Source organism: Haemaphysalis longicornis, unplaced genomic scaffold, assembly GCF_048455015.1.
Source record: "Haemaphysalis longicornis isolate Haplotype H1 unplaced genomic scaffold, Haemaphysalis longicornis Haplotype H1 scaffold_12, whole genome shotgun sequence".
Lineage (NCBI taxonomy): Eukaryota > Metazoa > Arthropoda > Arachnida > Ixodida > Ixodidae > Haemaphysalis > Haemaphysalis longicornis.
This window is the reverse complement of record NW_027526225.1, coordinates 32,149,229-32,176,542: the sequence shown is the minus strand read 5'-3', so window position 1 is coordinate 32,176,542 and position 27,314 is coordinate 32,149,229. Positions and strand designations below refer to the sequence as shown.

Sequence of the window (27,314 nt, the reverse complement as noted above, 5' to 3'; positions counted from 1 at the left end):
CGGGCTCAAGTGTGGTAAAGTGGCTGGTGGGTTGCATTCCTACACGCTGTTTTCCTTATATGAGTGGATCTTTCGTTAAAAGTGGTATGAGTGTTATTCTAGCAAAGCAATATCTCGAATGAACCAACTCTGGGTTTTGTTTTCGAGACTACTTTTGGGCAATTTTTGGACATAAAAAGGGCAATTTATTGCACTATTAATGTTGGCCAACTCAGCGGGCGTTTCAGTGCAAGAAATGGTGCACCTTTTTTTTTCTCCACCAATGCCTCTCCTTAAATGTTGTGAGATCAGCAGCCTATAGTCAGCCTTCTAGCCAACTCTTCTCTTGCAACTGTGTATAGGTGTGTGACTGCGGGATGTGCACACTCCTCGTGCAAGCCGCTCTGTGCGCTTTTGCTGCAGAAATTTCACTGTACCCTCTCTTTTGCAGGCGCAAGATGTACGAGCATCGATTGCCAGGAAACGGGTGGAACGCTCATCACGAAACGCAATTGTACCTACACACAGGAGTGCCAGTAAGTATGACACACTCACCACTTCTGTTGCCTGCCGTAGAAAAAAAATGGCGCAGCTTTCACTAGTGGTGTAAGGCTGGAGAAGCAGCAGAGCTGATGGCCCTGCTCCCTTCGCCTCAGAACCGACAGCTGCGCCTCACAAGGATTTCCTAACATTCCGCTGAGACGTCTCCACGACTGGCAGGCCCGGACCGTTTTGTCCGCAGGGTTTTACATCTCTCCCAATGTGGACCGCCTTAGCACGAGCTGGAAGAAGCGGCAACCAGCTTCGCGAACTCGGCGTCCGTAGCGCAAACTCGGGCCCTGTGCACCCCACTTCAGGCGTGAACGCACGTCAACTGGTGAGGAGAGCGACACGCAAGAGACCACGCCACGAACGCTGGGCAGAGTGTCCTCGAAGGCCGAGCAGGCCGACGCCGGGTGCTCCTCACCCGGCGAAGTCGTGCGCTAGATAATTTTTCTGTGGAATTTTTTGCGAGATCCCCACATGCCGCAAGCTGGGTCGACGCCGGGTGCTCCTCACGAGCCGCACGCTCACGCGCGCTTGGCTGGGTTGCGTTTTGTGGTAACGCATCAAGGCGCAACTGTCAGGTTGAACAAACCTTCTGTTAAAAACTTGGCAGTAGCCACGCTTCAACCATGTCTTCAAATGTTTACCAGATTCTAATCAGTGATGTACTGTCCCGACTGAGACTGTGTGATTGAAACGACATTGAGCGGCTTTGTCCAAGCCTCAATTCTGGCTGCGTTGTGCAGTTCAACCCACCTAATACGGTGTATGTGTGTTTGAGGGATGCCCAGAGCTTCAGCATATTTGCAACGACCAGCAGAAGAGACAACACCCTGTATGTGCCGTTCGTCGCCTCTGTGCAAACAACCGCAATGGGGTCACAGTACACTACAGTGTGTTCACCGCTACCATTATTTACCCAGTCTATCATTACCGACTTCTTGTGTATCCTCGCGCCGTTTAGTGAGGTTAAGCATGGTAGCAACCAACTCAATCTCGATCTTCGGGTGCCTTCACATTCGATGTGAGCCCAACGGCGGGTTGGTAGACTGTAGGAAGACAGAATGAATGCTCAAAAGACAGTGAACATTATATAGAAATTTATCTGGCGCGTAATCAAGCAACGTTTGAAACTCAGTTTAGTCTTGTGTAAAGTACGCCGTGGCCCAGACGCTGCATTTATAAACTATACCAATTAAACTGAGAGGATCGCAAGTTATGAAGTTCGTGCGGGCAGGTTATTCGACTTTTGAGGAAGGTAACTGTGAGGCCGCGTGTTAAGCAGGCGGGCTTGTGGCTCGCGGAGGAAGATCAACGACAAGTGATGCTATGGGTTCAGCACATGTTAAAAAACATATTCTTTGGAGGACACACAAACGCTAGAGAAATGCACTAGGAAGGATAACGGTAACACAATGCAGCACACTCGCGACGCGGAGGCGAAAAGAAACTAACACAAGTCCGAAGTAAAGTTCGAGCGGAAGGGAAAAAAAGGAGGCGATACGCTCACGTCTAGCCTATTCGACGCTGGGCGGAATGACGCCGGTAGTACGTGTTGAGCACTCCCCGTGTACGGTGCCGGTGGTCCGAAGACGTGGCGGTACACTGTCTCGGTGCCGCCTTTTAGAACTCAGAGGCCCCAGGTCGGAACGCCGATGCTCGCGCTCGTGCCTGGCCACTCTAGGTCTCGCCCCGAACCTCGGCCCGGATCACGCCTCGGGATCTCGCCAGCGGGAACCGGCAACCCTCGTTGCAGCAGAGGAGTCCCGGAACAGCTCCCGGGACGATTCTCGGAGCACGGCGCGCGAACGCTCCTGGCCTGCCCTCGAACCGCCTCCCGAGAGGAATCCTTGCGCTGTCCCGTCCGCCGTCACTGCCGGCACACACCCCTCTCGTGCTCTCCGCTCGTCGTCCTCTTCCCCTTCACCGCCGTCCCCTGGCGCACTCTGCGGCCCGGGGACGTCAATCATCACAGTAACAAGTGGAATACGACCCAGAGATCAGAACAAACGGGATAAGATACATGGGATAAGATTGATTGTCGATGAACGTGTACGCTTTAACTTACCACCGCTAGCTGGAATATGTCTTTTATACCACACTTTTATAGACACGAGGCGACGGGTTGCTTCGGCCAGACCATATACTTTCCTAGAACGTGTGACGCGACATAAGCATTTAACAGGATGAATTTGCGAAACCTCATTTATTCAGATTGACGAATCGTTTTCTAATGTGCGAACAGTGTATCTATGACCGCTGTCTTGCCCCACTGTTGGTAGCAGTACGCCTGTCTGCCTTTTTACGCCATACAATATGCTGGGGGGGAGTGGGGAAAGGTACGAGATGGCAACCTCCACCGTGGTCGGGCCTTGGTTGGTCTTCTACTTACGTATGCAGCAGGAAAGCGGTAGTTTTTATAAAGGGCAGCTTTAGTGCTTGTGAACGGCTGTGAGGTTTGTGCGGGGCTGCAGCTGTTGCTGTAAATAAAGAAAAGCGAACACAGTATTGGCGTTAACAATGAGCAAAACTTATTGACTGACGCATACTTTCCAAATGGCCTCCCGCCCCCTATTTTTAATTTATAATATGCACCGAGTATTGGTCATTCCGAGTAACAGGGTAACAGAGTGGAACCCTAGAGAAGGCAAGCGTGGCAGGGGGCGGCAGAAAGATGGGCATATGAGATCAAGTTTGGGGGAAAAAGTTGTTCGCAGTTAGCACAGGACCGGGGTAATTTGAGAATAATGGGAGATGCCTTTGCCCTGCAGTGGGCATAGATAGGCTGGTGATGAAGAAGAAGATGATGATGATATATACATATATACACAGTAGAACCCCTATAATAACACCTTCAAGGGACGGCGAGAAAGTATTGTATAAGCGGGGTGTCGTACGACCAGGGTGCGGGTAACTGCCGGCCTAGTAGACGGTCCCACGCTGCAGGAGGGCTAAGAACTTCTTTAAACTGCTATACTTAGAGCGTTCTCGCCTCTTTTGCGAACCTTTAGCTGAGTTCACTCGTTTTAAAAAAGCGCCCATGATGTGCCCCCTCTCCTCCTTGGTGTTTGAGCTACGCCCCCAGCCAAGCACCGCGCGATACGCGACACCCGTGCAGTAACCTTACCCATGACGTCCGGCGCTATATATAGCCCGCCGCATGTATGCCATTGTAACAACAAAAAGCGACTCCAAATGAGAAAAAATAGCCATTGAAATGCATCAGCAAAATACACAGCTATGCAAAATAGTGGAAGAAAAGTGTAAAAAACAATAAAACTTTGTAAGCATAAAACTACATATTCACAAATATTTCCCGTACTTCCTTTAACGACGAATTGCATAGAATTCCAAAGTTATTCAAGATAAAAGGGAGGTGGTGTTGCAGAATTTGATTTTTGTACTCTGTGCGAAAACAAGGAATTTGCCAAATATCCCTGTTTCGCGTGTAACAGGATGACGGCTGCGTTAATAGCGCAGAAGATGTCAAAAACTGTGTGAACGCTGGTGAAGACCTGTAAAATATTCGTAAGATACGGAAATTGTACCTATTCTCAGCCGTGACTATCTTATACGTGCGAAAGTGTTGTAGTGTAGGGGCCAAATAATCAAGACTTCTGATGTGACGGACAGCCTTTTTCTGTAAAAGAAAAATCTTATTGATATTTGATTTAGTAGTAGTTAGCCAGACTAACTACAATAGTTTACACGAGATGCGAACAATGCATTATAAATCTGTAGTTTGATTTTTGTTGGAAGTAGGGCACGACAACGTGACAAAGCGCCGGCTGCTGACGACAGTCGCTTGCAAAAGTTCTCCACATGAGAATCTCATGCAAGCGTCGAGGAAAACGTTACACATAAGGTTTTGTATTTTTTAACAATTTCAATTTCCTTCGCTGAACACATAATAGGGACGTCTAACTTGACTAATTTATTTCTCGCTCAGAAAACCATTACCTTAGTTTTTGCTGGGTTAATACTAATGGGATGACATAAGTACCAGTGGATTAGGTTAGAAATCAGAATATTGCCTATTACCCGTAAATCGTGGCTGTCGGAACCTGAAAGTAAGATGGTACTGTCATCCGCGTAAATAATGAATTTCCCCATTTTATCAATATTTGCTATGCTATTTATATAATTGCTGAACGTAAGAGGGCCTAAACACTTCCGTGGGGAACACCTATTGATATAGACAATAGCGAAGATCGATGGTCGCCAATGTGCACATACTGATATCTGTCGTCTAAATATGATTTCATCAAAGCTAGAGGTACACCACGTACGCCTTGCAATGAAAGTTTTCTGGTTAAAATGAAATTATCAAGAGAATCAAAAGTTTTGCTAAAGTCAACGAGCAAATCAGGGGTAACCAGTTTTTTTCTATAATATTTAACACGTTTTCTTTAGGGGAAGCAAGGCTGATTCAGTAGATCGTTCTTTCTAAACCCATGCTGCGCATCTGACAGAGCCCCGTTTTACTAAAGAAACTGCTAAAGCGCGAATGTAATATTTTTTCAAACCCTTCAAAAAATGGGTATGACCGATATCGGCCGATAATTTGCTGCGACATTTCTATCTCCATCTTTGAACAGTATTGACACTCTCGATTTTTTCATCGCTTTGGGAAAAACACCTGTCTCCATGGCCAAATAAATGTGTGTAAGTACAGGGGTGATAGATCCTAAGACATGTTTTATTGGTGTAATTTGCAAGTTATCGATGTCGATAGACTTACTATTGTTTAGTGATATGAATGTCCTGTAAATTTCCATTTCATCGGTTGGTGCCAGAAAGAAACTTTCCGCACAACCAATCTGGTCTTCTTGGGATGAAAGATCACTAGATGGCACAGGAATATTAATAAAACACATATTGAAATGGTTAGCTAGTTGTGGCCCAGAAATACACTGGTTATCATGTACAATTTGTTCTGGTAAGAAATTTTGTTTTCTGCGGCTTAATACGTTGTTAAGGACTTTCCAAACAGCATCTGCACGATTCAACGTTATCCTCGAAAATTGTTGCTCGTAATAACCTTTTTTTGCACGGCGAAGTTCAAAGTTAAGTTTGTTTCGTACAGTTTTGAATTATTTAAGCGCCTGCGTTTCACGCGTGCGTAGTAAAACGCGGTAAAGGTTATTTTGTTTTTTTTATCCCTTCCATATGAACTGACGTGACCCAAGGCTTCCTTATTCGTTTAGATGACTTGAATGTTTTCAAGGGAAAGTGCATGGCATATATATTCGAAAATCTCTCAAGGAACGCTTCATAGGCTTCGTTTACACCGTTTAGTTGAAATATACAGGACTATTCATATGCATTGATGTCATGTTTAAGGGCTTCTAGGGCTTCGTCAGACACGTGCTGGACAGTGATGGCGCCATGGTCATATTTACTTTCTTTTTAGGTGTACAGTAAGATAATGGGGCAATGATCACTAATATCGGAGGCAATGGTGCGTGCATCCGAGATAACAGTTTCAGTGTTTGTAATTAAAAAGTCTTATGCAGAAATTGATGAAACTGTAATGCGAGTGGGAGTTGAAATTACATTTGTGAAAACACTAGAACTGAGCGCCGAAGCAAAATTACGGGCATTAGGTGTATCGGCCAAGGTGTTTATATTATAATCACCACCACAAATAGGTCGGAAAAGGTTCACACGGAGATACTCAAGAAATTGTTCGTAGACATCTATGAAGTGCTTAAAATTGCCGTTTGGGGGTCGTACACAAACCTCTCTCGATACACAATGCTCTCTTTCAAGGTTAAGATGTCGTAATTGTTAGAGATACAGCAAACATCGATCACTTTATCATAGTTCGGCATTTTATTTACAAAACCAGCCACGCCACCCCCTTTTCGGTAACGTCGATTTAGAAAGAAGCTTTCGTAACCGTCTATACTAAGCATATCACCACCGTCCTGATACCACGTTTCTGTAAGCATAAGTGTGGTTACTTTGGAAGGAAAATGACCTAGTAAATTGATAATATCCTCCTGCTTACTACATGCGGAGCGAGTATTCACGTGTAAAACGAAGTTTGACGACGCAGATGGGGCTAGAACAGTTTGCGACAAGACAAATTTATGATAATTCATACTGGTTGTGTTCTTTCAAGTCGGGATGTTAACATAGCTCCGTTTATCTTTAATAGGTCATGTTCACACGAGATATGAATGGAAGCAGAGTCGTCAGTTTTGCGAGCGAATATATTTTGCGTTTCTGTGTCCAGACCGATTTCCAACTGCACTCATGCCTGCGCTTAGTGCTCATCCCGAGAAGTTTCTTTTGAGTCGCGCGAAGGTGTTCATTTATATATACTGGATCTGCCAAGTGCAGTACAATGTCTTTGTTGTTCAGGCGTGCCTTCCTGGCTTTCCGGAGTGTTAAGTCGCGTTTAGCTCGAGATTTGAATTGAACGACTATCTTTGTTTTATCTGGGGTGAGCGTTTGGACACGATGGCATGCATCGATATCTTGCTCCGTGATGGGTTCTTCAATAGCGTCGCCTATCTTTGCAAGAAGATAAGCAACCTTCTCACCCTCTTCTTCGACAACACCCGTAATCTCAAAGTTTGCGTTGCGAGAATATTGTTCTATGTGAACCAGTCTTTTCTCGAGTCTTTCAAAGTAAGGCACTTATTAGAAGACCTCTGTTCTCGCTTTTAAGCTGAGTATTCCTGAAAGTTTCGGTAGTAAGTTGTTTTTCCAGGTCGTCTATGGTCTCATACGCATTCTCTAGGCTCTTTATCACCTCTTGCTGCTCACTTCGCGGCTCACAGAATTCGTTAAGCATTTCGCTCTCGAAAGATTCTCTAGCGGTTTTCATTTCTTTCCTTAGGTACTCTTTAAGTTTTAGAAAATCATTCTTCAAGTCCTCCTTCAACTTCGCCAACTCTTTCGACATCGTTACAACGGTAACAAATCAAACCATGAACGACACGGCAGCAATTCGGCAGCAGTGGCGAGGTTATTGAATTCTACAACGTTCACTTTGTACCAACCTGCAGCAAAACGCAGACAATGCTAAGTTGCAGCTGAAAGACGCTCGTCGCCGCTCCCAAGTGGAACCAGTCGCACACTATAGCTGCCTTTGTAGCCGGGCCAGTTGACGTCACAGTCCCGTGGCAGATAGCCGACGCCTCTGCTAGCCACGTTCTTGATACCACGCTCTTCGAAACGATGCTCGTAGTAGCACGCTGTATCAGCTAGGCCCGTGGCCGGACCTTGAAAGCAGATTGCGGGAAAGGCAACCCGCCGCAAAACGCAGACAAGGCTAAGTTGCAGCCGAAAGACGCAAGTCGCCGCGCCAAGTGGAACCAGTCGCACGCTGTAGCTACCTTTGTAGCCGGGCCAGTTGACGTCACAGTCACGTTGCAGATAGCCGACGCCGCCGCTAGCTACGTTCTTGATACCGCACGGTGCGAAACAATGCTCGTAGTAACACACTGGATCAGCTCGGCTCGTGGCCGGAACTTGGAAGCAGTTTGCGGGAAAGGAAACCCGCAGCAAAACGCAGACAAGGCTAAGTTGCAGTCGAAAGACGATCGTCACCGCTGCCAATTCACCGATCCCCTCATTTCCAAATTCTGATTCTTTACATGCATAGCGAAGGCCTCTGTTCTGGCAGTCTTGGTGCCAAAGGGAGCTTAAGAGGGTTCAACGCTGGTCGACCACTCTCCACATGTCGTAGACACTCGAGTCACGGCCCGGGGGTTAAAATGAAGGTCGCCTTCACCCCGAGTAGTCCGAGTGGCACTGGCTACCACCCCCAAGTGCAGGAAACAAAAAAATACCTTAACTTAAATACCCAAGAAAGTGGTGGAATAACCGCCCCACCGGTAGCGTAGTGATTATCGCAACAGACCCGTATTAAGGAGGTCGTGGGATCTGATCCCACCCGGCGAGCATTCTTTCACCACTTTCCTTCTAACTCAAAAAATTCTTCATCTCTTTTTATGACCTACCACGTTCCCCCCTGTGCTTTCCGAGGTTTTCTTGACTACCAACCCTTATTCTGTCTTAATTCACCGAGCCCCCGATTTCCCATTTCTGATTCGCTACATGCATAGCGAGGGCCTCTATTGTGGCAGTCTTGGTGCCAAAGGTAGCTTAATAGGGTTCAACGCTGGTAGACCACTCTCGACATGTAATAGACACTCGAGTGACGGCCCGGGGGTAAAAAACAACTTCCTCTTCACACCGAGTACTCCGAGTGGCGCTGGCTACCACCCCAAGTACAGGAAACAAAAAAAACACCTTTAACTTAAACACCCAAGAAAGTGGTGGGGAAACAGCCCCGCCGGTAGGCTAGTGGTTATGGCACCAAACCGGTATTCTGGAGGTCGTGGGTTCGTATTTCACCCGGCGGGCATTTTTTCACCACTTTCTTTCTTACTCAAAAAATTCTTCACCTCTTTCTATGACATACCGCATTCCCCACTATGCTTTCCGAGGTTTTCTTGACTGCCAACCCTTATTGTGTCTTAATTCACCGAGCCCTTCATTTCCCATTTTGGATTCGCTATATATATATATATATATATATATATATATATATAGAGAGAGAGAGAGAGAGAGAGAGAAATAAGAATTGGCACTCAAGAAGACCTCGGAAAGCAAATTTGAGGATGTAGTAGCTCAAGATAAAGAATTTGGAAAATAAGAAAGTGGAGGCTAACGTAGCCCCGCCGGTAGCGTAGCGGTTATCGCACCAGACCGGTATTCTGGAGGTCGTGGGTTCGGATCCCACCTGGCGGGCATTTTTTCTCCACTTTCTTATTTTCCAAATTCTTTATCTTCATCAACTACATCCTTTCCTTTCTTTCCGAGGTTTTCTTGACTGCCAATTCTTATTTCTGTCTTATTTCCAACAAGCCCCTCATTTCCTATTTCTGATTCGCTACATGCATAGCGAGGGCCTCTGTTCTGGCAGTCTGGGTGCCATAGGGAGCTTAAGAGGGTCAACGCTCGTCGACCACTCTCGACATGTCGTAGACGCTAGAGTCGCGGCCCGTGGGTTAAAAAGAAGGTCCCCTTCACCCCGAGTAGTCCGAGTGGCGCTGGCTGCCACCCCCAAGCGCAGGTAACAAAAACACCTTAACATAAATACCCCAGAAAGTGGAGGCTAAATTAGCCCCGCCGGTAGCGTAGTGGTTATTGCACCAGACCGGTATTCTGGAGTTCGTGGGTACGCATCCCACATGGTGGGCATTTTTTCCCCACTTTCTTATTTTCCTAATTTCTTTATCTTGATCAACTACAAACTCCCCTTTGCTTTCCGAGGTTTTCTTGACTGCCAATTCTTATTTCTGTCTTATATATAAATATATATATATATAGCCTATTTCGGTTTCGTCAGGGCCCATGCAAGTCTGGCAACAATCGTGCCTTTGCCTTGTGTGTTCTCTACGATCTTCAATGTTCTACTGCTCCCTAGATATATATATATATATATATATATATATATATATATATATACAGAAAGAAAGGCCGGCCGCGTACAATGCCAAAGAAGGCATAGGGGAATGGTTGGACTATTTTTTTTTACCGTTAGTGACGTTACATTATTTATTATTATTATTATTACGTGCGAAAAAAAGAAAGAAAAACACGCGCCCAGAGTGGGGACCGAGCCCACGCCTTTCGATTAGATCCCGAATGCCTTACCAATTCGGCTATCTGGGTGACTGTGTTCCCCTTCATTTTCTGGGGTATTTATTTTTACTACAACTGTATCTGACGCTTGAGGGTGGTTGCCAGCGTCACTCAGACTACACGAGGAGAATCGGACCTTCTTTTCAACCCCCGAGGCGTGACGCGAATGTCTACAGCCTGTCATAGGCGGGTAACTGGCGGGAAGCCTTCTTATGCTACCTTGGCATCAAGGCTGCCAGAACCGAGGCCCTGGGCGCGTGTTTTTCTTTCTTTCTTTATCACGTAATTAACAACAATAAATATTAATGTAACGTTACTAACGGTAAAAGATATTCTAACCATTCCCCTATGCCTTCTTTGGTGTTGTAGACTGCCGGAATTTCTTCCTGTATTTTCTAACGAGCCCCTCATTTACAAACCCTATAAATAGATATATATATATATATATATATATATATATATATATATATATATATATATATATATATATATATATATATATATATATATATATATATATATATATATATAAATATATATATACATATATATATAGAGATATATATATATATATATATATATATATATATATATATATATATATATATAGGGAGCAGTAAAAGTTTGGAGATGGTGGAGAACACCAGGAAAAGAAAACTTCGAGCAAGGTAGAAGCACTATTGTCGCCAACATTTCACCAAAGAGACTTGCCTTCGTCAGGGCAACCTCTCGCCTCGGCTGGCACGCTTCATATAGGCGCAGGTCCCCAGGTGTGAGAGAGAATGAAACAAGAATGTGGAATTGAAAAAGTGGATTTGTTTGGGAGTATGTCGGGGGAGATATTGAGGGGGAAGGAAGGTTGTATCGTTTGAGCCGCGAAGTATGTCATAGTGAAGTCAGCGGAGGGTTTATATTCCGGGATTTTTTTGGAGAGAAAGAATGAGAGGGTGTTTGTTGACCTGCCGCACTGCATGCCGAAAGGTTCTCAGAACCGCCGGTTAGCAGAACTGGAGGTGAGCGTAGGGTCCTTTTCAGAAACTATCTGCAAGTCTCAGGTCAAAAGAGAAGGTAGAGAATGGGGGGAACCACTAGGTCAAGGAAAAAAGAAAAAGAAGAAAAACAAGAGAAAAAAATAAAAAAAAACCGGGAGGGAAACCACGCAACGCCACACACAAAAGAAAAAAGCAATAATCCAACAACTGAAATGGCACGTGTCGCCCACGGCAACATTCCAGGAACAGGCCTGTCCTGAAACTCAAAAACGAAAAGGTAAAGTTAGAGTAACGTACGGGGCATAAGAAAAAGCGGAGTAAAAAAAAAGAAATTAACGCAATAAAATGGAATTCCAAAAGGAAAAGTTGGAGGGATGCGGGTGCGTACTAAACTGGAAGCTAAGGAATGAAAAAAAAGGAATTAGGTGACCAGGTAAAGAGCAGAGGGAGGGGTCATATTCTTTGGATAAGGTATATGCAAGACCATGCCTAATTCTGTATTCCCGGTGAATATCGCAAGGATTCTGTCATGAATGGGCCTAGGACCAGCTAGAAAGTCACGAGTCGGTAATACGTGCGCAAGTAGGGATAGCTTTATGCGTGGAAAATGAGAGCCGAAGGTAAGAGAGTAACGGAAACACAGAGCGGAAACGAGACTACAGGAAAGAGCGTTAACTGCGGTAGCAGGCTAACGAAAACTGCTCGCTAAAGAGAGCAAGGGAGGAAACGTCCAACATGGTCAGGATGCGCAGCAGTCAGACGAGGTCTCCTCACGAAGTGCGTGGGATCGGCCGATGCACCACGGCCCGGCTTGCTCGCTGAGGAGTCTCGACGTCACGTCGGGTCCGGACACCGGACAGCGGCCGGACGTCAGGGACCGTGCACTGTGGTTGACGGCTGGATGGCCCAGCGGCGGTTGTGAGCCGGTGTTTCCCCGAACCGCGCTCTCTGGCCCAGCGCGTCACCAGATCCAGGCACGGGCCAGCAGACAGACTTCGGTAACCGGATCAGCGGCCGACGGCTCTCCGGCGACATCAGCGGTTCAGACCCTGGCTTCTAGCACCAAGCGATCACAGAGCCGCGCTCACTCGCCCAGGGCGTCAAAATGCCTCCGGACGCTCAACCCTTGCCGATTCGATTCTTCCGCACGCTCCGCGCTCTCCTCGGCCCTCTTCTTTCTCCTTCACGGGCGCCTCATCACAGATTCCAAGTTTCCCGTAGCCGCAATAATTCCAGCAGGTTTCATGGAGTTGAATTTGTGAATTAAATAGGGTTCTCAGGGTTTCCTCTCCCTAGGAGACTTAAAGTTTCCCTGAAGTATATACAACCTAAGGTCATCAAAATTGTGTCCTGTTTGGTTTAAATGCTGCGCTACAGCTATGAAAAAGTTGCTAAGAGTATCTGCCCGGTGATCATTAAGACGTAGGCTCATAGGCTGACTAGTTTCGCATATATACTGTTTGTGGCAGATTGAGCATTCCAACATATACACAATATTAGATGAAGTGCACGTAAAACTTGAATTAATCGTGTGGACATAATTACAAGCTGTGCTTTTTACAATTCAGTCTGTCTGCAGGTGCCTGCAAGTTTTGCATCTGGGACGGGAGCAGCTGGTTATGACTGGTTGCTTTGACAGCCCTGTTTTAGCATGCACTAAAATATCTTTTATATTCATGTTTCTCCGGTAGGTAACCCTTGGTGCTACCGGAAAAATATGTTTAAGTCTGTCGTTACTGGCTAAAATGGGGTAGTATTTCCGCATTATATTGTTTACGTTTGGGAGGGCGTTTGAAAATTTAGTTATTAGGGCACGCGGCCTGGCGCTGTCCTTTTGTCGCTGTTTGTTGAGCGCGTCATCCCTTTTGAGATTAGACGCACATTGGTACGCCTGATCAAGCGAGCTTTTGGGGTGGTTCCTGTTCGTAAGTGTGGACTTGCGTTCGTCTAGGTGCTCTACCTAGTCACTGTCATCACTGCATACTCTTCTAAGCCTGGTTGCTTGTCCTACAAAGATCCCTTGCTTGCAGTGTCTCGGGTGATGGCTTTTATAATCTAGGTACTGCTGCCTGTCTGTTGATTTTCTAAAAAGCGTGGTTTTAAGCTTGGCGTTGTGTAGAATGACGGTAGTATCCAGGAAGTTCACTTCTTTTTCAGAATACTGGAAGCAGAATTTAATAGTCGGATACGAAGAATTGAGATTAGATATAAACGTTTCTAGAGTCGCGCGACCGTGTTTCCAAATCATGAAGATGTCGTCTATGTAGCGGAGGTAAATCTGAGGTTTATGCGGATAAGAGCTTATAGGGTGGCTTCAAGTTGCCCCAGGAAAATATTGGCATAGGTTGGCGCGAATGTAGTACCTGTTAAATCTCCCGCTGGGTACTCGCCATTCATCATCATCATCATCATCATCATGGAAATAGACCGTGTCAGTAAAGTGGGGATCCCCGTAACAGGCACCCATGGCTTAGGTCTCGCTTCGGTCGTTCTTCCGTTAACATTTTGGTGCCGTTAAGCCCGGGAGAATGAACACGTGCGGCAAAGGAGACCACCGACGTCCCCTTCGGCTTGAGGTTCGTAGAACCCCGTGATTTGACTGGCGCAGACCGCCGTTGCCCCGCCCGCAGCCGAAGTTCGCCATGGCTGGCCCTGACCGCCCACCTACCACCAACAGGAACCTTCAACGGGACGAAGATTCGTACCGTCACGTCCGGGGTACCACGCTTGGCAGCCACTGTACGTCCCCCGAGTACCAAGCTGGTGATGACCTGGACGCCCTGCGCTCGTTGAGGAAGGTTCTGCGCGCTGCCGTTACTAGGCTGCTAAAGGCAGCGACTGAGCTCTGGCACGTTCCCTCACCGTCTGCGTTGGACTTGTAGTTAGCTATGAACGAGCTCGAACAGAAGGACAAAGAACTGAACAAGCTGAACAAGGCGATCGTTAAGCTTCTCGAAGGAGATGAGTATGAACATGATTTTTACGACGTAATGAAATATCAAGAAAGGATATGCGGGGCCCTCAGTAGGTTGCGATAGACGTTGAAAGACCCGCGGGCACCCGGCATTAAATGTACAGGCAAGGGCACTTCACCCAGTCCAGAGGACCCTTCCCACGTCGGCTCGCGCACGTCGACCTCGCGAGTAGTACTGCCAAAGTTACATAAAGACCTCACTGAATTTTCTCGGAGAATGAGACTAAGTGAGTTTTTTTCGGAAAAGTAAGACCAACCTGTCATTAACGAACGCACCTTCCACCCTCCTAGCACTTGGACTCCAGATATAGATCAATCTCCAGAATTAGATCTGTACTTCAAATCAGTATCAAATAAATATTGGCAACAACTAAGCGATCAAACCAGCGCAAGAACCTAACTCTGTCGGAAGAAGTTACCCTGAATAGCCTATCAGCCGGAACCGACATAGTCATAAAGCCAGCCGACAAAGGTGGTAGCGTAGTTGTTTTACCTATGGGAAAATACAAAGATGAAGCTTATAGGCAGCTCAATACCCCTTGCCACTACAAGCCCTTAGATAATGATCCGAGCCAGGAATACAGCCTAAAAATCTTTCAGGGACTCACATATCTGCGATCTAGAGAACTAATAAAGACCACTGACTTAAATTTCATGAAACCGAATAATAAGCATGCAGGACGTTTTTAGCTCCTCCCAAAAGTCCGCAAAGTCTCCGTAGAATTATTGTTCACTGCCGACATTCCTAGCAGACGCATAGTTTCGAATAGGAATACCCCAACCGAAGCATTATCTTCATTTCTGAATCATTACCTATCCGACATTCCGATTCTTCTTCCTTCATTCATTCAGGACACCCCCCTCTTCTTCAGCGTAATAGAAGAGATAAATAAGGGTGGACGACTACCCAGTGCAACCCTCCTTGTTACTCTTGACGTTGCGGCATTGTATACAAACATCCCTTTCGTTGAAGAAATCGAAGCTATTTCAAATGCTTTCAGAGAAAATGCACCAACATGCGCCAGAAGTGGACAAAACTTTGTGGAAGCAAGTTTTACGCTCAATAATTTTTAATTTGACTTGTCTTACTTTTTGCAAGTTTTTGGAACCAGCATGGGTACTCCAATCGCGCCGACCTATGCCAATATATTCTTGGGGCAACTTGAGCCACCCTATTAAGCTCTTTTCCGCATACACCTCAGGTTTACCTCCGCTACATAGACGACATCTTCATGATTTGGGAACACGGTCGCGCGATTCTACAAATGTTTATATCTCATTTCAATTCTTCGCATCCGAATATTATATTCTCCGGCGAGTATTCCGAAAAAAAAGTGAACTTCCCGGATACTACCGTCATTCTAGACAGCGGTAAACTTAAAACCACGATTTTTGTAAAACGAACAGACAGGCAGCAGTACCTAGATTATAAAAGCCATCACCCGAGACACTGCAAGCAAGGGATCTTTGTAGGACAAGCAACACAGCAAGGCTTAGAAGATTATGCTGTCTTGACCGTGACTACGTAGAGCACCTAGACGAACTCAAGTCATCCTTATGAACAGGAACCACTCCAACAGCTCGCTCGATCCGGCGCGCCAATGTGCGTCTAATCTCAAAAGGAATGACGTGCTCAACAAACAGCGACAACACGAAAGCGCCAGGCCGCGTGCCCTAATAACTAAATTTTCAAATGCCCTCCCAAACGTAAACAATATACTGCGGAAATATTACCCCATTTTAGCCAGTAAAGATCGACTTAAAAAGACTTTCGCGGAAGCACCAAGGGTTACCTACCGGAGAAACAGGAATCTAAAAGATATTTCAGTGCATGCTAAAACAGGGCCGTCAAAGCAACCAGTCATAGCCAGCTGCTCCCGTTACCAGATGCAAAACTTGCAGGCACCTGCAGACAGACTGCATTGTAAAAAGCACAGCTAGTAATTATGTCCAGAAGATTAATTCAAATTTTACGTGCACTTCATCCAGCATTGTGTATATGTTGGAATGCTCAATGTGCCACAAACAGTATATAGGCGAAACGAGCCAACCTGTGAGCCTACGTCTTAAACATCATTGGGCAGATACTCTTAGCAAATCCTCCATAGCTGTAGCGCAGCCTTGAAACCAACCACACCACAATTTTGACGACCTTAAGTTGTATATACTTAAGTCAAACTCGTACAGAAAGGAAATACCGAGAATCCTATTGTATTCACAAATTCACCTTCATTGAACCTGCTGGAATTAATACGTCTAAGGGCAACTTCAAATCCTTGCGTTATTCACTGGGAATACAGCACTAGGCATGTTGTTGCATATACCTTATCCCAACAATATGACCCCTCCCTCTGCTCTTTACCTGGTCACCTAATTCCTTTTTTTTTCATTCCTTAGCTTCCAGTTTAGTACGCGCCCGCATCCCTCCAACCTTTCCTTTTGGAATTCCATTGTATTTCTTTTATTTATTTTTTTTGCTCCGCTTCGTCTTGTGTCCCATACGTCACTTTAACTTTACCTTTTCGTTTTTTAGTTTCTGGACAGGCCTGTTCAAGGAATGTTGCCGTGGGCGACACGTGCCATTTCAGTTGTTGGATTATTGCTTTTTTCTTTTGTGTGCGGCTTTGTCTGGTTTCTTTCCCTGTTTTTTTTCTTTTTTCTATTATTCTTCTTCTTCTTTATCTTTTTTCCTTGACCTAGTTATTGCCTCCCTTCTCTACCTTCCCTTTTGACCTGAGGCTTGCAGACAGTTTTTGACAAGGACCCTACTCTCACCGCCTGTTCTGCTTCCGGCGGTTCTGAGAACGATTCGGTATGCCGTGCGGCGTGTTCAACAAACACCCTCTCATCCTTTCTCTCCAAAACAAATTACAGGAGTATCAACCCGCCGCTGACTTCACTGTGACCTACTTCGCGGCTCAAACGATACAACCTTCTTTCCCCCTCAATATTTCCCCCGACATACTGCCAAACCAATCCGCTTTTTTAATGCCACTTCCTTCTTTCCTTTTCTCCTCTCACCTGGGGACCTACCCATATATAAAGCGTGCCAGCCGAGGCGAGAGGTTGCCCCGACGAAGGCAAGTCTCTTTGCTGAAACGTTGGCCACAGTCGTGCTTCTACCTTGTTTGAAGTTTTCTTTTCCAATGTATATATATATATATATATATATATATATATATATATATATATATATATATATATATATATATATATATATATATATATAAGGTAAGTGGAGACAGAGACACACGATAAAGACATTAAAAATTTTAAAAAAGTTTTTTGACGGTCGTTTCAGGAAGAGGACTTCCTTTCTTTCGTGTACTTTCTACCCAGTACTCTGAAGAAAGGAAGACCTCTTCCTGAAACGTCAGTAAACTTATTTCTATTTTCTACGTCTTTCTCGTATGTCGCTGTCTCTAACCCTATTTTTTCGCGCTCTGTGCGAGTTTTTATCTTTCCAGACTATATATATATATATATATATATAAATATATATATATATATATATATATATATATATATATATATATATATAAGCAGGGTGTCAAACCGGAATCGAACCAGTATTTTTGCCGCAACTGAACCGGAACCCGAAGCATTAGTTTTTTAGTCGGCCTAATCCGAACCAGAAGTGAACCGAAGAAAGAAATAACGGTTTCCGGTTCTCGACAGAAGGGTTCGACCGTCCCGTTCTTAATAAAGGGTGGTAAGTGTCGTTAGGGGCTTCTTTTTTTCACGCGGTATCAACTTCGCAATTTCTCGCTCACTTTTACCCTTTCAATGAATCAAAACGCTCCGAACGCGCTCATCATGGTCACAACATGGTGACAATTTGATTATTTGATTGTTTGTGAGGTTTGCTAATTCTCCCACGCAACGCAGGCGATGAGGCGCACCGCAGTGGAGGACTCAGGATTAATTTTGACCACCTGGGGTCGAAGTCTCGCCGAAATGTCGAACACACGGGCGTTCTCGCTTTTCGCTTCCATCAGAAAAGCGGCCGCCGCGGCCGGAAATCGAACCCCATTGATTTATTGCAGGGTTTAACGCGCCGACGCAATGCAGGCGATGAGGCGCGCCGTAGTGGAGGGCTCAGGATTAATTTTGACCACCTGGAGATCTTTAACGTGTACCGAAATCTTGTACACACGGGCGTTTTTGCTTTTCGCCTCCATCAGAAAAGCGGCTGCTGCGGCCGGGAATCTAACCAGTGACCTCGTGCTCAGCAGCGCAACGCCTTACCCACTAAGCCACCGCGGCGGGTAAATCAAACCCGCGTCCTTAGGCTCAGCCGCACAACGCCATAGCCACAACATGGTGAAACGACTGCACACCACTATAGCAATTAAGGCCCCTAGTTGTAATGGTATGTTGCTGATGGTCAAGCAAGCAGGGTGCAAGGCTGGGAAGAAGAAATGTCAAACTCTTGGCAGCGTGCGCGATGGTTGAAGCACCGAATTCGCCCTTCCCGCTGTCGCCGGTCCGTCTGTCACCCCACCCTCGAAAGAGGCCTTTAGAGGCTCAATAAAGCGTTTGTCGCTCTCTCTCTCTGTCCCTCATTGGGACAGTGCAAGTGCAATCACTTCACTAGATTATTGCACTGTGTACCAGCCTAGGGTAAATCCCTACATTTACCTATGCCTATTTGCAGCAGCTAAATACTTGAAATTTTGGCTTTTAGGCACATGTATAATCACAAGAATTAAAACAGCGCCACAAACGGCCCGCAGGAAGAAAGGGACGCACATATGTTCGCTATTAGCTTGAGACATCGGCTTTATGCAAGCGAGCTGAACCTCACGAAACAAGAAGAGGGGAAAATAAGGCGAAGGGGCTGGAGAAATAAGATTCTTAAACGCACTACACGGGGTAAGGGAATATTGATTTATAATGAGGTTTTACGCGCCGACGCTACACAGGTGATGAGGTGTGTCGCAGTTGAGGGCTCCGGATGAATTTCGACCACATGGGGATCTTTAGCGTGCGCCTAAATCTCCAACACACGGCCGTTTTCGCGTATTGTCTCCATGAGAAAAGCGGCAGCTGCGGCCGGGAATCGAAACCGCTTTTTTGGCCTTAGCAGCACGACGTCCTAGCCACTGAGCCACTGCGGCGGGCGAGGTAAACGAAGATACGCGTCTATTCGAAATTCTAGAGACTGTGTTCTTTCGAATTGACAGGTGTGCCCAGCGTTTGGCACTGCATGTACGTTAGGTTTCGCTGATTTCCACTAACGTCTTTGGTAGCCTCTTGTACAGGTAAAACTGCTCTTCACAGGCGAATAAAACGCCATGCTGTGTGCGGGGGTGTGTGTTTGCGCGCTTTACATGGAAGTTTTCTTGGACGATTGTTTTACAATGAAGATACAGGCAGCATTCGCTCCTGATTGTCGCAGTAAGCCCGATAACGAAGGCGCCGCAGCCCGTCGTGGGCGACATTTTCCGCCACGTCTTCTTACATGCTTGGCCAAGGATCCTAAATGGACCATGAAAACGAAGCCCTACCTTGCCTTATTTGAAAGATCTGCCTTTGGTGACTCGTTAAGGACGTTGTTTTCATAAGAAGTGGTGCGAAACACCAAAAAAACTCTCAAATTTTCTGCTACCCAGCATCAGCAGTGACGTAGCAAGGAAGTAATTCGACCCAAAATGGGCAATGTCTTAAGCCATTATTAGCATCCAAGCAGTACAATAAAACGAAGCAAGGGGCACCAATACATAACAAACTGATGTCTCTTGGGGGTGGCTTTGGGTAGTCTCTAGGACGACTGACAGTAGGTGTGGTGAAAACGTGGCTGGTACATTTATGTTACACCTGGCATAGATTTACAAATTTGACAGTAGTGTTGCAGCTCATTTAAAAAAACCACTAGTTCGAGTGAAGAAAAAAATACGTCAGTTTTATGATGAATTTAATGTATACAAAACTGATTTTCAGCTCCTTGCTGAACAGGTCTGAACCGGTTCGCGAACCGGTTCAACGCCCCGAAGCGGTTCGCGAACCGGTTCGCGGAACGAATTAGTCGAACGGGAGCTGAACGGGAACAAAATAAATTTACCTGAACCCGAACCGTAACCCAACCCGTATTTTTTTCGGTTTGACACAATGATATATATATGTTACAAACTCAATAATAACACGACTCACAACCTCTAAAAACACACCACAAAACGTTGTAGTGATTTCACCGCAGGTATTCTTTTCGAAGGGGGTAGAAATATTTTCGCTTACGAAAGCATGTCACGCGTGTCACGATTGTTATCGAGAATGTTTTTATCGTTGCGTGCTTTTGTTTTTTCCAGTGTGGCCTGCAAGTCTGCGTGCTTGACGGACTCTTCTGCTCGTGTCTATGGAACGGGGAATTACTCGCTGGTAAATATGCATCTACTTCCACGTTGTTTAATTTGGCCATGTAAATGCCACATGTGTCTAAATGTTTCTTCCGAACAAAACAGCAGCATCCCAAGCACAATGCCTACGGCCAGGCGATATTTTTGTGTACAGGCGGATTGCCACACAGACACACACCCGCGCGCACAGGCTGGTTTATGCCGCTGAGAGGATATTCATATCTTAGTTGGTCCGAAATATTTCTCCACACCACCTTCTAAGCGGTCATAAAGGCGAGATTTCTGAAGTAGCAGCGCTAGTAAGTATTAAAATTTTTCTCATGGCTGTACTACACTAGACATGATTTCTAGCGCACGAACATTTTGTATAGATAAATTTGAAATTCCACTGAAACTTACTTTCTAAACCTTCAGAAACGAGGGCTGGCCACACCTAATGGCCAGTGCTGTGTACAGAGGCCCTCGGTCCCCTTCCACATATATATATATATATATATATATATATATATATATATATATATATATATATATATATATATATATATATATATATATATATATATATATATATATATATATATATTGTGAGAAGCTGTACAGGTTATATTTTAGCAAGTGGACAATCACCCTTTCCTGGGTGTGCATCCTATTATCATCGCATCATCTTCATCTCGGTGGCGGCAGTGTCATCGACATCGCCTTTCTTGCTGAGCCTTCCTGGCGCTGTGACCGCACGAATAAAGACTCCCGCCTGGCGACTCCCAGAGCCTCTCAAGTGGTGGAAGGTGCTTTGATCCCGCAGTCTACCTCTCGCTTCCGCACCACTGGAGCTACGATCAGGTCGTCGTTTGCTACTGCCCACCAGCACCATGCAGCACGAGAACAGCCGTTCGGGCAGCAACGCTGCAGCCCCGATCCAGCCTACCTTTACTATCACTAGCCCCCAGCGCGATCCTCCATCTTTCGCTGGCCTCCGCGGTGACGACGTCGAAGAGTGGCTCGACTCCTACAACCGCGTGAGTGCTTTCAATCGATGGGATGACTCTTACAAGCTAGCGGAGGTGCCCTTCCGTCTGACCAAGGTGGCTAAAACTTGGTTTTTTAATCATCGCGAAGATTTCACCGATTGGGACAAATTTACCACTGACTTGCGTCGAATTTTCGGCACATCCTCCACGCGCGCTGAAGCTGCCAAGAAAAAACTCAATGAGCGCGTGCAACATCCCATGGAGACCTTTACGTCCTACATCGAGGATGTCTTGGCCCTGTGTCGACAAGTGGACGGCAGCATGTCGGAAGAAGACCGGGTTCGGCATATTCTGAAGGGAATTGCCCCGTTTGCTTTTCAGGCACTTGCCCTGCAGAACCATTCACGCGTGCAGGACGTCATAGCCGCATGCAAACGACTTGAAGACCTGCAATCTATGAGGGTGCAGCCAGCCATGTGGGGCGAAGGCTTCTCAAAGGACTTCGACTTGCGCGCCATAATTCGGCTGATAATTCGCGAGGAGCTTGAAGGACACGTCTCGCACAAAATCCCAGACAACCGCCACCAGCCTCCGAGTACTACGGTGCTCGCAGCTCCACAAGAAAGCTTGGTTCCCGGCCTGCGTGATCTCATCAGGGATGAGCTGGCCGCTGTTAAGTCCGATCCTCCGTACAAGGCTGAGCACTCCTGCACATGTCCTGCGGCTTCTGCTTCCACACTGCCACCGGCCATGCAAACGTCGACGCCGCTAACGCACGTGGGGCAATCCTGCGCGCACGTGGCTCCCATTTCTACGGTCTCTTCTACTCCGCAGTCTTATTCCGTCTGGCGCCCTTCACGGCCAGTTTGTTACTACTGTGGCATCCGGGGCCATATTTCACGTTTTTGTCTACGGCGCCAGCAGGACGAGCGATACAGTTACGCTATGAACGCACACCGGGATAACAGCCCACGCCGTTATGGACAACCTTTGTTTCCACCAGCTACCCGTCGCTATTCGCCCCCTCCTGACTCCTATGACCCGCTCCGCACGCAACATTCTCCCCGACGTCGGTCACCTTCGCCTTACCGCCGGTCATCGTCTCCTCTCCGCCCTGCCTCTCACGTCGCCGACCGTCTCTCGGAAAACTGAAAGCAGCAGTTTTCTGGGGGGAAACTGCGTCACGGGAAAAATCTTCAAGTCCCCCTAAGTCCCCATCAAATACATTGACTGTTTTCATAGAAGGAGTTTGGGCCGAAGCTTTAGTTGATACAGGGGCCAGTGTTTCCGTCATTCATGCAGATTTGTGCTCTAGGTTACGCAAGGTTACGACGCCCTATGACGGTCCGACTCTTCGTGGAGCCAACGGTGTTATGATTCGACCCTCCGGATTCTGCACAGCTCGTGTGTTCATCGATTCCATACGTCATCACATACAGTTCGCAGTGTTGTCCTCATGTGCACATCAACTCATTTTGGGTTGGGATTTTCTGTCGTCGGCCTCAGCGGTCATCACCTGTCGCCAACCCACCCTTCATATCGCCGATACTTCCATTGCCAGTGTTTCCGAAAGACCGCAGCAACGCCACTTAGTAGCGAGGACCGATTCTATTTTGTGCCCAGGAGAAGAAACAGTTTTGTCCGTCTCCTCGACCACAGTCACTGATGGTGATGTGTTGATTGAACCAGCTGGGAATTTTATTTTGAAAGGCGTAGTCATACCTTCCTGCCTCGTCCGTTTTTCGTCTGGTTCAGCTCTCCTTGCTGCAGTAAATACGTCTACCGAAACAATTTTGCTACCGCAAGGTGCCACGGTCGCTTCAATTTGTGACGATGAGGCAGTGTCTGTGCTCCCACTGTCTACACTTTCGACCGATCAACACGCCTCCAAGTCGCCAACCCCAGCCTCTGCTTTCGACACAGCAATAAGTTCTGATCTTACACCAGACCAGAAGCAAGCATTACAAGTCTTGCTATCGAAACACCAGCGTTCCTTCGACATTTTTTCGTCTGTTCTGGGAAAGACATCTGCTGCGGAACATCGCATCGATACAGATGCATCGTCTATTGTTCGCCGCCGCCCATACCGCGTTTCTCCATCCGAGCGGAGGGTTATACAAGATAACGTCGACGACATGCTCAAGCGGTATATCATTCGTCCTTCATCGAGTCCGTGGTCTTCGCCTGTTGTGTTAGTGCAAAAAAAGGACGGTTCCGTACGCTTTTACGTCGACTATCGGGCGCTGAACAAAATAACTCGTAAAGACGTGTACCCGATGCCCCGCATCGATGATGCCCTGGACACTTTGCAAGGTGCCGAGTACTTCACGAGCCTCGATCTTCGCTCTGGATACTGGCAGGTTCCCATGCACGAAGCCGATAAGGAGAAAACAGCTTTCGCAACGCCCGATGGTCTTTACGAATTCAACGTGATGCCATTCGGGCTGTGCAACGCTCCGGCCACATTTGAGCGAATGATTGACACCGTCCTTCGCGGCCTTAAATGGAGAACCTGCCTATGCTATCTAGACGACATTGTTGTTTTTTCCTCTACTTTTGCTGACCACCTACACCGCCTCGATGAAGTCCTTACATGCCTTGCCAACGCCGGGCTCCAACTAAACACAAAGAAATGCCGATTCGCGAGCAAATCCATCAAGGTGCTCGGACACGTAGTGAGCAAAGACGGAATTCGCCCGGACCCTGACAAAATTAACGCCGTACAACACTTTCCCCGGCCGACCCGCCTCAAAGACCTCCGCAGTTTCCTTGGCTTAGCTTCTTATTTCCGGCGTTTCATACGAAACTTCGCTTCGCTTGCTTCGCCCCTCCACAAACTTCTCGCATCTGGCACCTCTTACACATGGTCTGATGACTGCGAAGCAGCGTTCAAAAATCTAAAGCACGCTCTCACTTCTGCACCGGTGCTCCACCATTATGACCAAACGGCGGCGACTATCCTACACACAGACGCCAGTGGGCATGGCCTCGGTGCCGTGCTGTTGCAGCGCACCGCATCTTCAGTAGAAAACGTTGTGGCCTACGCCAGTCGTGCCCTGACACCTGCCGAACGAAATTATACAATCACGGAACAAGAGTGTCTCGCAGTTGTCTGGGCAGTACAAAAATTTCGCCCATACCTGTACGGACGTCATTTTACGGTGGTCACTGACCACCATGCTTTATGTTGGCTCTCGTCGCTCAAGAACCTGAACGGACGGCTTGGCCGCTGGGTCTTGCGGCTGCAAGAGTATGATTTCACTGTAACCTACAAATCTGGCAAAAAGCATATGGATGCGGACGCCCTTTCGCGTTGCCCTATCTCGACACAAAGTGAATCATCAGCTCCTGCGGCTCAAGTCACCCTGCCAATAGCGCCTTTAGACGTCGTGAAGCACGACTGTCCCGAAGACTTCGTTGCACTCCAGCGGGCAGACCATTATTGTCGGAAACTCATGGATGAACTGAACGGTTTGGCAGAGCCGTCGAACAGCCGCTTACGTCGTCAGCTGCAGAAGTTCCGTCTCTTTAATGGTATCCTGCATCGTTATAATTACGACCCTACCGGTGACAAGTGGGTTCCCGTCGTTCCGCGTGCTCTTCAACAGCAGATACTGCGCGTTTTTCACGACGACGCTACGGCCGGACATTTAGGCTTTCACAAGACCTACCACCGAATCAAAAGTCGTTTCTTCTGGCCTGGGCTTTCTACCAGTGTTTCCAAATATGTCGCTTCCTGCGCGCCCTGCCAGCACCGTAAACGGCCAACCACAGCACCTGCCGGACCGCTGCAACCACTACCTTGTCCGTCAGCACCATTCGATGTTGTGGGCATCGACTTATACGGCCCGTTGCCCGTTACCCCAGCTGGTTATCGGTGGGTAGTAACTGCGGTTGACCACCTTACCCGCTATGCTGAAACCGCCCCTCTCCGAATCGGTTGCGCCGTAGAGGTCGCCGAGTTTTTCTTACACTCCCTATTTTTGCGCCACGGTCCACCACGCACTCTTCTAAGCGACCGTGGGAAGACGTTTCTGTCAGCAGTACTCGCGGAAGTTCTTCGTGCCGCCAATACCGTCCATAAAACGACCTCGAGTTATCACCCTCAAACAAACGGGTTGACTGAGCGCTTTCATCGGACACTTTCTGATATGCTTTCTGCCTACATCCGACCAGATCACACCAATTGGGACACTATTCTGCCTTTTGTGACATACGCGTATAATTCTGCAGTTCAACGCACCACTGGTTTTTCGCCGTATTATCTCGTTTATGGGCGCCCACCACCTTCTGTTCTCGATTCAACTTTCTTTTTTGCACCTGTTGACTGCGCGGAGAATGTCCCCGCACAATTCGTTGCCCGCGTCGCTTACTGCCGCCAATTGGCCCGGGAGAATACTGAAGCCAGTCAGCATCTCCGCAAGTCTCACTACGATGAGACTCGCCGCAGTGTCTCCTTTCAGCCAGGGGACCAAGTTTTGCTCTGGACACCCGTACGCCAACCTGGGGTGTCAGAAAAGCTGCTTTCGCGATTCATCGGTCCTTATACCGTGCTTCAGCAAACGTCCCCGGTGAATTATCGCGTGGCTCCGAAAAACGCTGTGACCGATCGTCGCTGCCGCGGGACTGAAATTGTTCACGTTTCTCGGCTGAAACCATACGTTCATCGTTCCGACCCGCCCTAGCCAGCGGCCAGGTGACCGCTTTTCCTGAAGGGGGAGGATAAGTGTGAGAAGCTGTACAGGTTATATTTTAGCAAGTGGACAATCGCCCTTTCCTGGGTGTGCATCCTATTATCATCGCATCATCTTCATCTCGGTTCGGTGGCGGCAGTGTCATCGACATCGCCTTTCTTGCTGAGCCTTCCTGGCGCTGTGACCGCACGAATAAAGACTCCCGCCTGGCGACTCCCAGAGCCTCTCAATATAGATATATATATATATATATATATATATATATATATATATATATATGCCTTACCAATTCGGCTATCTGGGCGACTGTGTTCCTCTTCACTTTCTGAGGCCCTCGCTAAGCTTTCGCACGATAATAGGGTTTGGAAATGAGGGGCTCGTTAGGAAATACAGAAACAAATTCCGGCAGTCTACAACGCCAAAGAAGGCATAGGGGAGTGGTTAGACTATTTTTTACCGTTAGTGACGTTCCATTATTATTATTCTTTTATTAATTACGTGAGAAAGAAAGAAAAACACGTGCCCAGAGTGGGGACCGAACCCACGCCTTTCGATTAGATCTCGAATGCCTTACCAATTCGGCTATCTGGGGGACTGTGTTCCTCTTCACTTTCTGGGGTATTGATATTTACTACAACTGTATCTGACGCTTGAGAGTGGTAGCCAGCGCCACTCAGACTACACGGGGAGAAGGGGGCCTTCTTTTTCAACCCCCGGGGCATGACGCGAACGTCTAGAGCCTGTCATAAGCAGGTAACTGGCATGAAACCCTCTTATGCTACCTTGGCATCAAGGCTGCCAGAACCGAGGCCCTCGCTAAGCTTTCGCATGATAATAGGGTTTGGAAATGGGGGGCTCGTTAGGAAATACAGAAAGAAAGGCCGGCAGTCTACAACGCCAAAGAAGGCATAGGGGAATGGTTAGACTATTTTTTACCGTTAGTGACGTTACATTAATATATTCTTTTATTAATTGGATTATATTCTTTTATTAATTGAATATAATGTTAGCATGCTCGTCATTCTGGGGTCAAGCATGCAATAATTCCCAGTTAACAGTTTGTAGATTGAAGGCACACATAAGAATAATTTATGTTTGTGATATTGACACACATGTAGCTCAAGTTTGCTTAAGTATTC

The 27,314-nt window shown here is 46.9% G+C and overlaps 1 protein-coding gene across 3 annotated transcripts in view; it reads left to right on the top strand.

Annotated features, from left to right (window-relative positions):
• Positions 1 to 27,314, top strand: part of LOC144162552 (receptor-type tyrosine-protein phosphatase T-like) — a 616,771-nt gene that overhangs the window by 401,192 nt on the left and 188,265 nt on the right. The window contains exons 2-3 of one of the 3 annotated variants that reach the window (XM_077693137.1): positions 431 to 515; positions 20,466 to 20,535. The exons of the other annotated variants lie outside the window; for them this stretch is intronic. Coding sequence (XP_077549263.1) covers positions 431 to 515; positions 20,466 to 20,535 — 155 coding nt within the window. The remainder of the gene's footprint in view (positions 1 to 430; positions 516 to 20,465; positions 20,536 to 27,314) is intronic. 3 annotated transcript variants of the gene reach the window in all.